This window comes from Pristis pectinata, chromosome 3 (assembly GCF_009764475.1).
Source record: "Pristis pectinata isolate sPriPec2 chromosome 3, sPriPec2.1.pri, whole genome shotgun sequence".
NCBI lineage: Eukaryota > Metazoa > Chordata > Chondrichthyes > Rhinopristiformes > Pristidae > Pristis > Pristis pectinata.
Window position 1 is genome coordinate 74540298 of NC_067407.1, and position 18683 is coordinate 74558980.

Here is an 18683-nt window from a genome sequence, read left to right on the forward strand (position 1 = left end):
ACGGATTATGGCTAATATCCATTACAAGCCTATGATTCCCACAGCTATCTCAACCACATCTCCTCCCACCCTGCTTCTTATAAGGATTCCATTCCATTCTTCCAACTTCTGTTCTGGTGATGAGACTTACTACACTGGTGCCCCTGAAATTATTTTTTTCCTTAAATGTTGCTTCCTTTTCACCATTGTTGACAGGTATCTCAACTGTGTCTTTTTTAATTTCTGCACGTCCACTCTCATCTGCTCTCTTCCCAGCCAGAGCAAGAAAATGGTTTCCCTTGTCCACACATTCCACCCCACCAACTTGCACATTCATTGGATTATCCTACATAATTTCCGTCGCCTTCAAAGAGACTCCACCATCAGACACTTCTTCCCATTTCAACATCTGAGACAGTTTTCCCTTTGTATAGGTGGGTGGTAGAATCTGGGGTACATTGTGAGGAATGTGGAGGGAATAATATGAGGTTAGTGTAAAATGAGTCTAAATTGGGGGCTTGATGGTCAGTGCTGACTCGGTGGGCTGAAGGGCATGTTTCCATGCTGTATGACTCCATGACTTTGTTCCCATCCTTTAATAAGCACAACTTGAACAGGTCCTTTCTGCCCAGAGTAGGTTCCCAGCAGTCATTTTTTAAAAGTTGTGCATTAATTTGTCCTATCTGTGCACATTAGCAAGTGGTACTGAAAGTAAGCATGCAATTCCTGCCTTTGAGGTCTTTTTTCAGCTTTCTCTCCAGCTCTTGAAACATAGTATGTTGTATGCCAATTTTTTTCTGACCTGTCATTGTTTCCAGTATACATCACAACTTATGGTTGTTATCCTACAGGACATTCTAAACCCAATCACCATAATTCTACAAACAATCTGCTAAAGGAACCCTCAGTGGGTCCAGCAGCATCTGTGGGGGGTGGGGGGGCAGTTGTCGATGCTTTGGGTCAAAACCCTGCAGCAAGACCTGACATGATGTAGAGTTTTGACCCGAAACAACGACAATTTCTCCCCCCCACCCCCGCTCCCCTGCCGCCACAGATGCTACTCGACCCACTAAGTTCCTCCAGCAGGTTGTTTGATGCTCCAGATTTCAGGATCTGCAGTCTCTTGTGTCACCATATGTCCTACACCCATTCACCATCAGGGAAGAAGACATTTTGTGTGAAATTATCTTACAACTTATATACTAGTTTGAGAGAATGAGTGTAACTTTAAACTTCAACTCCATGATGAGGGGAGAGGGTTGGGAAAAGTTAAACTGGTAGAAATATTATACCCAATAATATCTCTGAATGAATTTGCTTTCTTCCACTTTAACCACAGTAAACTGCCCATGTAACATGCTCTGAAGGGAGGTCAGTAATTATAATCAGCAGGATTTTACTGGCTATTGTTGATTGGATCTGCCTGCAAAAGGAGAAGGCAAGTTCCATCTTTTTTAAAACTATTTAACTTCGCTTTAATGTTTTTTAATTTAACATATTTTAGGTGGCTACATTTTTATTACATTTTATAATTATTTACTCCAATTTTAATAATTCTGAAACTATTAAAAATCAAATCCCAGTTTTTATAGCTGGCAAAGCCTCTGCAGTTATCAAGGGTACCTTAGGATTGGAGCCACATCACTATGCTGGTCAAGGCCTGGCTAATGGTCAGAGTGTGGACTGATTCCAAATATAGAAGCCCACTGAGACAGGCACTCAGCATCTGGATAAGTTTAGTACAAACATTGGTGGTATGGTGAGCGACGAATCCAGGCAAGAAGACTGGGCAGGCAAGATCTGGCCCAATATTTAAATCAGATGCTGTGTTTCATACTGTAAGAGCCATTTAATTTAATGTAAGCTATGTTTCTCAGAGTTTCATAAGCCTGGCACCTGAATGGTGGTAAGAACTGATAGATCCAACAGGTTTTATACATATGGACAAGATGAGTATACACACATATCTCCCCATTCTGGCTTCCCAAACAAGCCTGTTGCAATCTATTCCTTACAGGTGATTAGTTAACTTTCCACTTGACCTTGAGAACATCCTCCTCCCAACCATGATCCTGCAATCACACTCCCCTTGGCAATCACACCCCCTTCGATTGCTCCATCGCCACAATCCCTGCAATTTTTAGAAGCAATTGTCTGGAGGACATTCTGATAGGTACGAAGGACATTTTGTAATTCTACAGTTCTTGTTTTTAAGGTTAAAATACGTTTGCTTGTTCAATGAAAATATTTGTGCAAACATCATGAGATAATGTTCTCTGTCATTTTTAATTTTCTTCTCAGGTGATTGTGAATCTCAAACAACCAACAGGTCTCTTTTGGGAATTAGAACTACATCAGCTGAAATCTATTGTAAATACAGCGAACCAGGTCATTCTACTTAAATATGAGTTAACAAAGATAAGTTTGGATGTGTAAAGAAGATTATCTTGGATAATGAGACCAAACATGCACCTGTTAAGACAATCTCTGAAAGCATTGCACATATCCACTCAAACTGTGGAAGAAACTGCAGCACAGAAGCAGCCAGCTGGGAGATAAAAGGTGCTGTGTTATGTACTCAGTATAAACTGGAGTCACCTTTAACCGCACCCTCAGATTATATAGGTCTAACGTTTAAATTGTAAACCTTGGGAAGTCAGTACCTATTTTGAAATTAACGAAAAGTTTTACTACCCACAGTTGACAGAGAACAGAAGGCTGCTCTTCAGTGTATTTATGTCCCAAATGCACCATCGACGTTTAACTCGCAAAGTTATTTTTGTAAATCTCTGAAGCTCACATTTAAGTCTGCAGCAGCTCCTTAAAATGCTTCTTCTTACTTCTGCTGCCATTTGTCTAAGGAAAAAAAACTTGCATTTCTATTATAGCATTTGCAGCCTCAGGACATCAACATTTGCAGCCAACTTTTGAAGTGCAGTCACAGCTAAATTGTAATGCTAGAAATGTGGCAGCCAATTTGCACATAGCAAGATAACATTTGCACTTGGGAATTAAATGACTGGATCATCTGTTTTCGATGTTGGTTATGGGATATTTATCTGAACACTGGGGTAGGTTCATCTGTAATGATGTACCCACTTGAAATAATGAAGTGCCAGTCTTGAATCTGGCAGAAAATCCATGAAATTAGGGCCTAGTATGTTAAAAGTGAACATCTCTCTTGTTTTTCAAAGGCTGCTTTACAAGTTAAAAATATTTAGCTCCACTATGCTTTCACTACAACTAAAGCATACAAAAAAAAATTCAGAAGCTTTTAATCTATAGGATCATTCATTGAATGTATTTGATGTATTATTGAAAATATGCTTTAAGGTCTTTACCTGAGTTTTCATAATGGATATTACTACTGTGGCCTCCATTCCCCAGAATAACAGCGAGATCTGTTGAAAGTCTTGGAACCATAGAAGTGCTGAGATCTAATTGACTTAAGCTGACTTTTTCTCTTCTATTCCTTCCCATAAGATTTGCAGAGCTTGAATCGCCCATTGATTGTTGAGTCGGTTGAGACGTGCACTGTACCACGTGAACAGTACTTTGCTGGATCAGATTGCAGTTCTATAGGCAGATAAAGAGAACTAATCAGAGTTGAAGTATGAATAGGGCAATAAATAAACAATGAGATGCATCAATGAACATCATCTTTCTTAAAGTCAATAACCCTATCCAACAGTTGTGTGGGAGTGTCTTCACCAGAAGGACTGCAGCAGTTCAAGAAAGGGGCTCACCACTACTCTCCTTTCCTGCAATACGCACAGACTGAAAAAATGAATAAAGAAATTAAAATTCATCAGAGTATCAAAATCTTCATGGGAAAATCTGATAGCATCTTACTGCCTGCAACCACATGCATGTGGTTATACCATGAAGCAAATCATGAAGTGCCAGTCTTGAATCTGGCAGAAAATCCATGAAATTAGGGCCTAGTATGTTCAAAGTGAACACCTCTCTTGTTTTCGAAAGTCAAAACTTATCATTTTCCAATCCAACTAAGTTAATCCAATGGTTGTAAATCACTTCCTTCAGTTTAAGGTTAAACAGTTTTTTTTCAGTACAAGTTCCTGCACATTTTAATTGTTTCTAGTCAGCTTTTACAAATTTACACTTGAAGAGCAAAAGACTTTCAATTCTATCCCTAGTTTTGTGTGATCATTTAACTGAACATCTTGACACTCAATCTACATTGGCAAGCATGGAAAAAAGCATTAAATTATACCCGTAAATTTAAAGAACAAAATTAGTTTCTGTACACCTGGTAATCAAACAAGCTATTTAAGCAGTTGGATAATATTTGCTTGGGTTTTGAAATGTTTGTGACTAATCCAAAAAATATAATAGTAAGTTTTATTCTCTGATTTCCATACACATTGATGTTTTTAAAATCCAAATAGAATAATTCCCTTGATTTAAAGGAAATGGAAATACATCTTATTCATGATTGTAATACTAAAACTTCACTTTCGTAATTTGCTTCTATAAAGATATTTCTTACTTTTCTTGCTTTTTGTAATAATGATGTTGACTTAAACGCATGGGGTACGATAAAGAGGTTTGCAGAAGATACAACACCTCTGCTTTTTTTTGACAAGTATGTTAAATCTGTGTCATTTGGTTCATCTGCCAGTGAATACATTTTTTTCCCCCACTTAACTCAAATGAAGTAGTTACAGAGGTGTAACTTAGCTAATTTCCTAATAAAGCATGCAATGGACTAACCAACAAGGAAAGAATGTGCAGTATGCCGAAGTAAGAGTGGATTGTCAGCTGGTGTCAAGACAGAAAGCAGAGTGTAGGGGTAGGATGGTATTTCAGAGTGGTAGATAATGGAAAGCGTTTTCCTGCAATCAACACTGAAAAAGACTGCAACAAATTACATCAAAAAATATGAATGGATGTGTAACTGGGAAATTAATTTCAAGTCAAGTGCATATAAATAATCAACTTGGATAAAGAAAGGAGGTCATATTATTTGAGAGGTATGAATCTAAAAGGGTTAGAGGAACAAAGGAATCGAGAGAAACAAATGGCAAATACAAATTACTAGAATGAATCAATAACACCATTAAAAGCATAAGAACTGAAAAGAAGTTTTATTAAATCTCCACTGAACATTGTATTATGCTGTATTCAATGTACTGTGAATAATGGCCATATTATAGAAAGGAAATAGAGGTGTTGAATAATGCAAAAACGATTTTAAAGAATTATATCATAAATGTAAGGTCATATTTTTCAGGCAAGGTGGAAAAGACTGGGTTCCCTTTCTCTTGAAAAGACTGAGGGGTGATCTAATTGAGGCTTTTGAAATTATGGAAAGTTTTGATCCTGAACATAGAGTGAACAAAACCAGAGGGTTTCCAGGAAACCAAATTTCAAATTCCGAAAGAACAACTTTGTCTTGAGAGTAAAGAGAATGTGAAAATTGCTACCAGAGGGAATAGATGAGACAATTAGGATGGAAGTATTTAAGGGTAAAATATGAAAGGAAGAAGGGAATAACTTGATGCTGATGGAGTTTTGTAGAAAAGATTAAATTGGTAAATTGGTTTATTATTGTCACATGTACCAAGGTACAATGAAAAACTTTGTTTTGCATGTCATCCATACAGATCATTTCATCACATCAGTACATCATGGTAGTACAACAGGAAAAGCAATAACAGAATGCAGAACATCATGTTACAGTAACAGAGAATGTGCAGTGCAAGCAAGCAGTAAGGTGCAAGGCCATGACCAGGTAGATTCTGAGGTCAAGAGTCCATCTTATCGTACTAATCTTATAACAGCAGGATAGAAGCTATTCTTGAGCCTGGTGGTACGTGCTTTCAGGCTTTTGTATCTTCTGCCTGATGGGAGGGGGGAGAAGGGAGAATGTCAGGGGTAGGAGGGGTCTTTGAATATGTTGGCTGCTTTACCAAGGCAGCGAGAACTGTAGACAAAGTCTATGGAGGGGAGGCTGGTTTTCGTGATGTGAGCAGAGGAGGCTCATGAAGAGCAAACTGCTTTTTCACGGATAGGTGCTACTGAATGGCCTCATTCTGAGCAGTAATTCTATCGGAAAGCTTAATCAGTTAAACTTGTTTTAATTTTCCCTTTAGCTGCTTTAAAGAGAAAAATCTTAGCTTTTCTAGTCTCTCCACATGAAATTTGTCATCCTTAATAACAGTCTGCTAAATCTCCTCTGCACCTTCAGAAAGACCTTGATGTCCTTCCTAAGCTGTGGTGTCCAGAAGTAAATGTAGTGAGGTAGAGGTTGGACTCTGTGGAATGAAACAAAATTTAGTATGCTGACCTCAGTGGTACTAAGTGGGTCTCAATTTATTGTCTCCATTTGAGACAATAAATTGAGACCCAATCTGCCGCCTTTAAAGTTTATAATGGAATTGATCACTGGAGCAAATCTACAAGAAAAATCTGTATAGAGAACCAGAAAGACTGCAGTGATAACTTGTGAGGCTTCAGATTTCACTCCAAAATTAGGAAAGGAAATGTTGCGAGCAGATGCACCACCTTGTCTGTCCCCACAGGAGAAGCAAGAGATGAGTAAGATCAAGAAGACACCAACAATGACGAGGAGTTGCAGATGCTTCCTCAGCAAGTGATTCAGGAGTGGCCTGGAAAGGTGAAGCAAACATTGACCAATAATATCTAGCAGAGATGGCCTTTCATTGGAAGATTGTGTTCTATTGGCTAAATACTGAATCAATTAAAAGGGTGCAAAGAGAATTACATCACAAGACACATGAAGGGCCCATGGGTTTCAGAAATGCAAGGTGAGAGTTCGATCAGCTATAGACTGGACTGACATCTACAAAGGTATAGAGAGAAAGGTATCTATGTGTTGTGTGCCAGAAATACAAAAGTACAACACAATACAAAAAGAAGAAATGATGGCCACTGAGATAACAACTAAACTATGGCATAATGTGAGGGGATTTATTCTCACACAGACAAGAATGGTACCTCATTGTTGTAGACTATGTTCGATTTCCCATTGATACAAAAGATGAAAAATTTGAGATAACAGAAGCATCTAGAAGCCCAGCTCCAGTTATTCTAGGAGATAGTTGGTGTGAACCAATTTATAACATGCCAATATCCATTATATAATACCAACTTCAGTAATCTGAATAACTGAGGTGAAGGTCTGAATGCTAGAAATGTTTAAAAAATGTATAATTTTCATATGTCCTTTTTTTAGAACTCCTCCTGAAGAGTATTAATCAAAATATGGGTTTATTATCTTTTTCAGACTCTTCTTAACCAGGTGTGCATTTACTGCATTTCCAATTTTCTGCTTCATCATATACATGTACAATATTTGAAGAAATACAACAGCATAACATTAGTGCAAATCATGTTTACAGAATCACCATAATAATTCAGTAGCGTCATATATATTATATGTATATACACAGTAATACAGCTTGGAAACAGGCCCTTCTGCCCACTGTCTGTGCTGACCATCAACCACACACTTACACTCATCCTGCAGTAATCCCATTTTATTCTCCCATAATCCCATAAATCCTGGTAGATTCTACTACTCACCCACACACTAGAGACAATTTACAGTGGCAAACCAACCTACCAACCCACACATCTTTGGGATGTAGGAGGAAACTGGACCAACTGGAGGTAACCCACACAATCAAACGGAGAACTCCACATCAACAGCATTGGAGATCAGGATTGGACCTGGGTCAATAGAGCTCTGAGACAGCAGCTTTACTAGCTGCGCCAATGCACTGCCCATCCAAGAGGACACTGTTTCACACACACATTCAAACAGTTAATATGTCCAAACAGTTAAAATGTCCCTTATCAAATGCAGAGACACAAAGGAAGATCCTCAATGTTCCCTTATTAAATGCAGAGAGAAAAAGGAAGACCTTCAATGTTCCCTTATGGTCTTTTGCAGCTATACCTATTGAATGCTAGGAAATCACCAGCTGAGCTACTCAATGGAAGAATAAATGAGGCAATTTTACAAAGCAAATTATATACCTAATCTGCTGAAGAAGAAGTAAGACAACACATTGATGCAAAAGTAAAGGGAAGACAACACTGCAACAACCATGCAAAATCATTACCTGAATTGTTGAAAGGGCATGTGGTGCACGTACAGGGAGGATCCAGTGGGAAAAACCTGGAACCCAGCTGAAGTTATCAATGAAATTCATGCACCAAGGTCATACATCATCAAGACCAAAATAAACCAGCATATGAGTTGGAAGACAATCTGTGGTCTACTGATTGAGAGCATCAGCAGTAATATCTATAATACCAAGTGTAACTAAAAACAGAAGCAGCAGACACCACACCATATCATTTTTTTGTGTATTGCTCCAGATTCTAGCATCTGCAGAATTTCTTGTGTCTCCGTTTTGCTGCTCCACTGCAAAGTTTCTTCCAGGGATGCCTACCCTGAATAAGTTTTCCTCCTCTCTTCGACGGGAGTTCTGTGAGACCCTTTCTCACTGCTCCCTTCCGTGATCTCTGTTGCTCTCCAGCTTTTCAAACACGTGCTCACCCAGACTCACTTCCACAGCCACATGGCCTTCCTGGGCACTTGCCTCTGCCGCCATCTTGTGCCACATGGTTTCCAGCTCCGCTTCCAGGCCTCCCAGTTTGGCCCCAACAAGGATCTCAAATATGTACACTCCGTTGACTGCTACTCCCTCTGCTCTTCCCCCACCTTGATGACCTGCCCATCTCCTTTCCTCACCTCCCCCATCCTTTATTCCATGGTCCACTGCCCTCTCCTACCGGATTTCTTCTTCTTCAGCCCTTGGCCTCTTCTACTATCACCCCTCAGCTTATTACATCTTGTTCCCCTCCCCCACCCACTACCTTCCCCCTCTCACCTGGATTCACCTATCACCTGCCTGCGTGTACTCCTCCCTCTCCCCCCACCTTCTTATTCTGGCTTCTGCCCTCTTCCTTTCCAGTCCTGATGAAGGGTCTCGGCCCAAAACATCGACTGTTTATTGCCCTCCATGGATGCTGCCTGACCTGCTGAGTTCCTCCAGCACTTTGTTTTTGTACATTACACCATATCACAACACAACATATGCAGTCTTTGCAGGAAGAAATGACTATATCCAGGTCCACAAAATGAAGATGCAACATTTTCTAACTGAGCAGTATCATGAATGATGCTTTAAAAAGGGTTGACCACTAAAAATAGAGCTTGTTTAAAAATAGAACATCCATTACAAAGTTTAAGAAAATAAGCAGATTTTTAAGAGAAATATTTTGTTACTGAAGCAAGTATACCACAGTATTTGTGCTTACTGTGCTGCATCACTCTCTACTGCACTATGTTCTTTGTAAAAATGAGACTATATATATTTCAGGAACACAAGGTTTATAGTCTGAAAATAACTTTTAATTTAAATATTCTAGAATTCATAAAAATTCTAAAATATTTAAATACAGAATGTTCAAGTCAACACTTTCATAACAAATAATGATGGTCCATTATTTATAATATTAGCGTCATTAGTTATCATCCATTTACAAATTTAAAACAAATAGTGCATAGGGCTTTAACACAAATTTTAACTAATTTGTGTGCAATAGCAGGAGGACGTAAGCAACAGATTTGAATCTTAATCTAATTAAGAAACAGTCTAATTCATTAACAGTAACTATCTTTCCTTTCTGATTATATTAATATGTTTGTTCATTTGTCAGAAAATAGTGTGTATCTGAGAAAAATGCATGTTTACTGCTCACAGACTATTTTCTACCAGTTTCTATTTTTGTTTCAAATTGAACTGCTAAAGATTTCACCAAAGCTTTTTGTTACAAGTGAAATGAAAGTTTTGAACATTTTTGGTCCTACAATTTCCTTTTCCATTACAGTGCTGTAACAATATGGGTAGGTTATGAATATTTTGATTAAAATCACAGTGATATGACTTTATTTGATCACTTGACAGGCACAATCTCTTTTCTCTTATTAGTTCTGTATTAATATTTTCCAGTGTGTACTAAAACATTTCATAAATCTTTTATCAAAAGCAATTCAGTTGCAATTCTCTCATTCTCAGAAGGTACCTATTGCTGGTGAATGTTGCAGGAATATCATTTTACACACTACATTACAGCTTCAGCTCTATCGATCAGAGGCATGGGGAAGTATGAAAGATATGCCCTGACTCTGAAGAACCACAAACCAAGAGAAACACATATAATTATCCCAGAGTGCCTGTTACTGTGACAAACATAGTAGTAGCCGGGGACATTCTGTCATAACTAAATGAAAAGTTGAAATCAGAGAATGCATCATAGATTAATTCATGTTCTCTTTTCTTTCAGTGTCTATCAAATCTTCTGCTGTCTGAAGCACATCCCTTGTTGTGCTGTTGTATTTCTTCAGTCACTGTATGCCCTGATGATGAAACAGAAAATTGGAAATGCAGTAAATGCACACACAGAAAAAGAAAATAAACTCATATTTTGATGATACCCTTCAGGAAGAATTCTGAAAAAGGACACGTGAAAATTACATATCTTTCATCCCCCTTCAGTCACTGGCTAATATGTACATTTTTTAAAACATTTCTAACACTCAGACCTGTTTTCATCTCAATTATTCAGACTACTGAAATTGTCATTATATAATGGATATTGGCACATTATAAATTGGTTTACAGCAACCATCTCTTGGAATAATTAGAGTTGAACTCCTACAGACATTTGTTATTAAGACAATGATGCAAAGACTTCTAACCAGCCAATTATCAGCTGGAGTCTCAGACCTTCAGCCAACCTTCATTTCATAAAATGACCCATCAAATTGTGTTGCGATAGCCTGAACACAGTTTCAGGACCCTCTGGGAACCTTGTTTTGCAATGCTACTGTTATCAAAACTCTCTTGTGGATGAGTGGTGTAAAATGAGAGTGGATTCTTACACAAAGCTCCATGTGTTAAGTTGCTGAATCACTGGTGTTTTACTCTTTTACTTTGAATGGTGCTGTCATTACAGCTACTATATTGCATGCAATGAAGTAGTAAATGTTAAGAATTAGCTTATAAATTAAAACCGGTTTTGGGTTGACAAAATAAAAAAAGGCACTGGGAGTATCAGAGCCTACACATTGTATTGTATAGTTAACAGCACATTTTGGTCATGGGCCTATTTCATTTGTGCCCAAGCTCCAAAGTATCGTCAATTAGTGTAAGCTTGGGGCTGGGGATGGTAGGGGGTCAGGCATTCAGCCACTGGATGAACAGGGAAGGGTGGAGAAATGTCAGCCATCAGCTTCTGTTGGGGAGCAGGGGATGAATTTCTGATAGCAGAGCATTCAGTCTGAAAGGGTGGGATTTTGACCTTCGGAGAGTAAGGTAAATTCAGCTATCAGAGTTTCTGTCATGGGATGGTGTAAACAGTTTAACTGCTGGAGGACTGAGGCCTGGGATAAGAGTTTTGGACATCTGAGGAATGGGGCCTGGGAAGGACAGGTGGTTGGCCATTGGAGGATTGGGATTGGGAGGTGAGGGTTGGTGGGAAGAGAGGCTACAGGAGGGGGTACAAAGGTAATTAATTGGATTTACCATAGTAAGTCTCAGTCCAGTAGAGCACAATATTTTTTGTGGGAGTGCCGTCGACAGTCAGCCCTCAAAACAACATGATGTAATTTCCCTCACAATGAAATAAAATAAATTTTGCATGAAAATACCACCACTTGGATCGCATCTGAGATAGAAAATATGTCAAATGCACAAGGTCTATTCACACTGGTTGATGCCTGGTTGAATTGAAGGAGCATGAAATGACCCAGAAATGGTTGTTATCACTCCTCACTCCAGGAAATGACCATTTTCAACTATGCTGTGCTGAAATGAACACTGGGAGAGATCATGTTTTTCTAGGTAATATCTTCTGGAATCCAGAAGAAGGAATGCCATTTAACTGAAACCTTTAGGCCTGGAAATTCGATGGCACAGCAAAAATTTTTTTGTGTGCACCATGGGTCTTATTTTGATGCATAAAAATTAATCAGATATATATGATCAAAGCACACAAGAGTGATGTCAGTCATTTCGTACTGCATGTTTGATGCATGTCAAATGAGTCCACTTTTATCGAGGAATAAGGGAAATTCAACAGGAAAGTGGAGTTAAGGTCAAAGATCAACCGTGATCTGACAGAATGCTGGAGCAAGTTTGAACTGTATGCCAACTCCTGCTCCTATTTCTTATGTAGTAATCAAGTCCAAATCTGTCCAAACTATTTGACCTAGTGGTCCATTAGACTAGATCTATGGTCCAGATCTTTATTAAATTATTATATTCCTAATAGTTATATTGCAAGGTGCAATTTTTCACATGTATATTGTCAGACAGCAGTGTTAAATTCACTGCTTCATTACAATAGATGCCAGAGTTCCCTTTAACACTTCACTTATTTTTTTATGATGCACTGTTCTGTACCAATAAGACTTGTTTCAGTTAGATGTGTATGAGTATTCTCCTTTCACCTCAGAGCTTTGAATTTAGTTCAATGAATCCAAGCTAATAGAATTGAAGCTTTCCCTCTCTTTAAAAATCCAAAGGGGAATGAATTTAGATGACCTCAGCCCAAGTCACAGTGGCAATGAATCCATAGTCTGAATCTGTCAATAAATCTGCACCAATTGGGACATTTCACACGAATGGCTCTTAATGATTGTGTGGCAGACAAGATCTTTACCTTACCACAGGCAGTGCTGAGGAAATAAAGGGCAATTATAGTTGACCTTGTATTGCTATCTGATGGAGACAGACTGGTTTCCAACTACACCAAATATAGGACACATCACTCAACTCTTCAGCACATTCAAAATGATTTCTGTCACTTCCACCATTAAACCTTTCAATTATTTTTGATTTGCACAGTGTCAACACCGGAAGAACAGGAGCCCTCATCTCTGCCTATAGTACAGTGTGTACTGAAAATAGAAATGTCACATATTAAGGCTTCACCTATAAATTATTTTGTAATCTAATCCCATGTACATCAATTATTTAATCCACTTTTATATACTGGTTCATTTGCACCAAATATGTGGTATTGCATTGATTATTCCTGAACTGCTGAGCAGTTTCCAAACTATTTTTCATTACAGAAACATACCAAGGACAAAAAAAATTGAAGGAGCAATTTGAGTGAAGTGTTGGATTAATGAAGCCTATCTGAGGGAGGATAGGTAGCTGCCAGCCAGCCAGTGTGAAGCACAGGATACTTTAGTCCTTGTGTCTCATTTACATGTTGCTCACCCTTTAGAACTGACACTCCTGTTGCTCCCTTGGTCTGTTCCCATCTTGCATGTTCCATAAACAAACTCCTCTAAAACTCTGCTGGCAAAATTCTCCTTTCTCGCACCAAGTTCCAGTAACTCATCATTATTGCATTCGCTGTGTTAAATTGCCTCCTGGTCTAATCACACTTCTGTTAAAATTCTCATTACTGTTTTCAATATTCAGCCACCCTGGCCTTATCTATTCCTTTTCTCTAGGGCCTTGTCCTGACTCTTGAATCTCTGTATTTCAATTCTGGACTTTGCACACAGCCTATTTTATCTTTCTAATGCAGCCAGAGTCCTGGAAACTCTGAAATTCCCTCCCTAAACATCTAACTCTCTTATCCTGAAGACCTATAGCTTTGACTGTCACTTAGCTTAGCATATCGTTATTTGATTGGGTGTTAAATTTTGTTTTATAACACTCCATTTACACATCCTCAGAAGTTTTTACTGTGTTCAGTTTATATTGTTAAGTTATTGTTGATGAATTTACTCGAAGCACTACTTGGCTGGGAGATGAGGAGGAATGAGATTTCATGTGGCAGGAAGCCAGAGAAACAAACCCTGGGACAAATGTAAACACTTGGGAGAAGAACGACTGATGGACAGTTGATTGGGAGGAGACAGTTAGGAGTCCAAAGCAGGAAGGGCACATAGTTTGCCTCTTCCCTTCATTCCTTTCCACTCCTGTCCCTCTCACCACCATAAAGAAACCAACACTTAATGGAGGGTGTCTTAACACACAAGGAGACTCAGCAGCCACTTTGCACACAGCAAGTTTCCACTAGTGATAAATAAAATTACCATAATTGCTTTGTGCTGTGTGTAGCTTGAGAGGCAAGATGCCAGTCATTCACACATCAGTCAACAAGTGGCAAGCTCTGAACCCATGCTGATTCTCAGGACAGACTCTTGCAGCAACAATGAAACTTTCCAGCAGAAGCCTCGTAAACACATGAGCAGAAATATTCCCAAATCATTGATGCAGTTGTCTCTATCTCCTTCATTTCTGTTTTTAGTAATGATCCTACAGTTCTTGAAACATGGAGTAGATGCATGATGCTTGCAAGATTCCTCCCCACTGCCTTTAGGAGCTACAGAGGCACCTAATCATTGCCTTCTGTTTTTGTGAACACAATCTCTTTCAAACATCCTTGATCCAACACTTGCATTGTTGGAGGCTGGGAAACAACAGCTACAGAGCATGACAGGTAAAGGCACCCTTTCATTGCAGGTCTCTCTAATGTTGTTCCATCGGTCATTGGTCTTGCCTGTTAATTAGGATGGCATCGTCCTCTGCTTTAAGGTTAGCAATCTTTTCACAAATTGGGTGAAGTATTGACTCATTGACCCCATAATAATTACCTGGAAGATCCCCTCTTTTTGAACATTCCCAGGACCTTACTGAAAGAGTCTATCCTGAGAAGGAACGTAGATTCAGAGCAAGAAACTCCATGAGTGATATGTCTATCTGTGTTTCTTATTAAAAAAAACATGAACAGGCACCTTCCTATGCACTATTTCCATATTCCCTTACAACATAGGAGGCCATTCAGCCCACCAAGTTTATGCCAGCTCACAGAGCAATCCAGCCCCTCACTAATTTTTCCTGTAACCTATTTGCCCGATATTCCCATTTGTTCACCCACAAATTGCCTTCAACACAGCAGGAATGGTGTCTTCAAGGTCCTGTTGAAAACTGGCTGTCCACAAAATGTGTGATCCTTGTTTTAGGAGTTCTATGAAGCAAGAGAAGCAACAATCCAGTATGAGAATGAAACATCACCAATACTAGCATGATAAAGGCTGTACCTTAGCACATACTGGCCTTGGCATCTCTTTACGTCTTGTTATCAATCTGACAAACAAATGGAATCAAGGATTGACAGCTTATGTTTGTTTTTTTTTTAATTCAATTTTGGGATCTGGGTGTCACTAGCATGGCCAGCATTAAATCCCCAACAGTATATGCCTTTGAGAAGATGGTGGGGATTGGCCTTCTTGAGCCACTGCAGTCCTTCTGGTGAAGGTACTTCCAGAATGACTTTCGGGGTTGGAGTTCTGGGATTTAGATCCAGCAACAATGAAGAACCAGCTATAAATTTCTATGCCATGATGGTGTGCAACTTGCAGCTGAATCTGCAGGTGGTGGCATTCTCATGCACCTGCTGCCCTTATTCTACTTGTTGGTAGAGACTGCAAGCTCCGGAGGCACTGTCAGAATAGACTAGGTGAGTAAATGCAGGACAGTTTGACGATGGTATATACTGCAGCCACTTTGTGTGTCCAGGGAATGAACGTTAAGGGTGCCAATCAAGGGCTACTTTATTGTAGGTGGTGACAAGCTTCTTGAATGTTTTTGGTGCTGTAGAAATCCAGGCAAGTGGAGAGTATTCCATCAAGATCCTGACTTGGTATCTTATAGATGGTGGAAAGGCCTTGCAGTGTCAGGAGGTGAGTCACTACAGGATATCTAGCCTCTTATAGCCACAGCTTTAACATGGGTGGCATTGTTGAATTTTTTGGTCAATAGTAACTCTCAGGATATTGATGGTGAGGGAACTCAGTGATAGTTTTGCCACTGATTGTCAAGGTAGGTGGTTTGACTCTCTCTTTTCAGAAATGGTCATTGCCTGACACTTTTGTGGTTGCCATTTAGCAGTCAGTGTCTGAATGTTGTATAGGTTGTATAGATCAGACAATTTTAGAGCAAGGGATATCCCCATTAGTTCATTATTACAATCTGTTCTATGCAGTAGACACTGCATTTGTTTCAACTCACCTGATGAATTGCAGATGACGGTGAAAGAGTTCTTTTGTAATGTGCCAAATGTTATGAGGTAATTGTTTTCAATAAAACAGCTGCTATGAAAACATGCAAACCAAAATTTATATCAATAACAAAGCTCTAAACAATGTGGTTCACTTCTGTTATCATGGCTCAATTCTTTACCAGACTTGAAAGACAACTTGATGCAAAAATCAGTAAAGCCTCTTTCAGTGTTAGCAAAATTATTTCACTTGACTGAAACAAGTTGCGAACCCCTGACGTCAGGTGAGTATTTGTGTTCTCAGTACTCTCCTTCTCAGCTGTGAAAGGAGCAGACACTGGAAAGCTTCCAATTTCAGAAAAATCCTTAGAGGCACGTAGGGTCAATGAATTACTGACAATAAGATCCTTGAGGGAGCTAATGCACAGTCTATATTGACTATGCTGGACACTCTCAGGATTAATGGCTAAGACTCTTGGGGTGCATACCTCAACATTGTCTCAACATTGAGGATGTTCTCAATGTCCAAATGAAGAGCCACCTACCATGCAGAGGCAGGCAAAAACTCCAAAACAGTGACAAGGTCAAGCAAGGTCTCATGATTGTTAACATTCCCACTGGGAGAACCCTGCTAAAACTGCTCAATCTAAGAAACGAGCTCAAGGCTGGTGCAGTTGTGGTCGAGAGACACCAGACAGCCCAGGTTGAGGCCCACAGGTAATTCTTCCAATCAGATTCCTTCCAATAAGATTCCACCTTCTTCAGCCCTTTGTCACTTCCACCTATCACCTCCCACCTTCTTACATCACACCCGTTCTCCCCCTCCCTCACCTGCTTATCACCCCCCTCACCTGGATCCACCTATTACCTCCCCCCCAGCTCTTGCTCTATCCCTTTATACTGGCTATCTCTCCTCTTTCTTTCCAGTTCTGATGAAGGGTCTCAACCTGAAATGTCAACTGTCCATTTCCTTCCATTGATGCTGTTTGACCCGCTGAATTCCTCCATCTTTTTGTGTGTTGCTCTAGATTTCCAGCATCTGCAGTCTTTTGTGTCTCCATCTTCCAACATCCGTCTGGTGAATGGGCCTGTAACCATTGTGGAAAGGTTTCTCATTTCTCCTTCCACAATACTGCCAAGCATACTGCTGACTGACTTTGCTGTGCCTCCTTTCATCTTTCTGAGAGGCTTTGACCAGGACTCTGAGAGAAATCTCAGCTTCTATTCAAATGCACAGTGGGTGAAATAGGACTTGGTATCACCTGATATTTCTGTTTTAAGACAGTCTTTGTGATCCAAATTGGTATGCCAAGTGCATATGCACACTTGGCGAGGACATAAGTACTTGCACACTGAAAACTTCCCAGAAATATACAGAGCAGAAATATAATGGTGTCAATTAGCATGTTACATTGATTGGTCCAATGTTGTCACTTTGGACAGCAATGCTGCAGACCACCTCTTAAATGTATACAGATAAGCATGAACTAAGCAGCAGGAAAGTCCCCCAAAAGTAGCACCACAAGGATCATCAACTATTTACAGATAATGCTGCTTATTTCTTCTTACTGGTACTGAGTTGCTCCAAGTATCTTCTGCTTTCAAGCTGCAGAAGTCTACAGGTTGTGGTATGATAGGTGATTTGGCTTATTTCATGTAAAAATACAAAACAGTTGATTTCAGGCATGGACATGTCAGTAGGGATTTCCTTAGGAATGATACCATCATAGCATCCATTTGGCCACAATGTGATAATAAAGTTAAAAGAAAATAAAAGTTGCATGGCTAGTTTAACAATGATAAAATGTCATAATGCAAACAGCCAAACAGCAGTCAATTCCCCTGATGCCTGTTTTCCAGGTGCCTTTGCTTGATCTGGTGCTCCTGTGCAGAGCTACTCCCGTAGTTAAAGCATGGCTTGTGGAAGGTTGCTTACTATCAGCAGAAGAGATTACAGCCAACTTTAATGGATGACCTCAATTATCCTTGGATGTTGAAGGCCCATTTCTTGGCATGATCATCAGTAGTCCAGTTGTCAGGCCACCAGGCAATAGCAAGGGACAGGCGTAGGAAGGTGCTGTCTTCCTGAGAAGGTAAGCAGGTTGTGCCCAATGGAATCTCAGCCACTTATCCCCAAGTGGCATCCTAAGGTCCATTGCGGTATGAATTGTTGGACAATTGTGGTGCCCTGAAAGCTCCTTTGGACACTTCATCCCTGGCTATAATGGCACCACTCTGGCCTTTTGGACAGTAGCAATATGAGCTTCCAATGCAGAACCTTAATGTTGACCAGCTTTTGCTTGTCTTGTAATGGAATCTGCAACATTGGTTATTATGTGTGGGTCGACATGTGGATGAACACAGTTTGCAGTTGCTTCTACAATGGAACTAATTGGCTCCAAGTTCTACAAAGCCCTGTGCCAACACTGTGCTAGACAACTCCATGCTTTTTGTTAATGAACACAAGTTTCTGGCTAGCTTCCCAATTCACCAAATACTTAATTCTACGTGCACATCAGGCCTCCTCTGTACACTGTCACAACAAAGTTTTAAAGTGAATCCTCCACACACAACTAGTGTACAAGATTACCCCTCACCTTCTGCTCTGGTTGCAAGCC

The 18683-nt window shown here is 39.7% G+C and overlaps 1 protein-coding gene across 4 annotated transcripts in view; it reads right to left on the minus strand.

The window, feature by feature from the left end:
- The window catches only part of prkn (parkin RBR E3 ubiquitin protein ligase), an 821190-nt gene that overhangs the window by 547706 nt on the left and 254801 nt on the right, over positions 1–18683 (minus strand). For all 4 annotated transcript variants that reach the window (XM_052012206.1, XM_052012205.1, XM_052012204.1 and 1 more), the window contains exon 3: positions 3321–3555. In XM_052012206.1, the coding sequence (XP_051868166.1) occupies positions 3321–3555 (235 nt within the window). The remainder of the gene's footprint in view (positions 1–3320; positions 3556–18683) is intronic.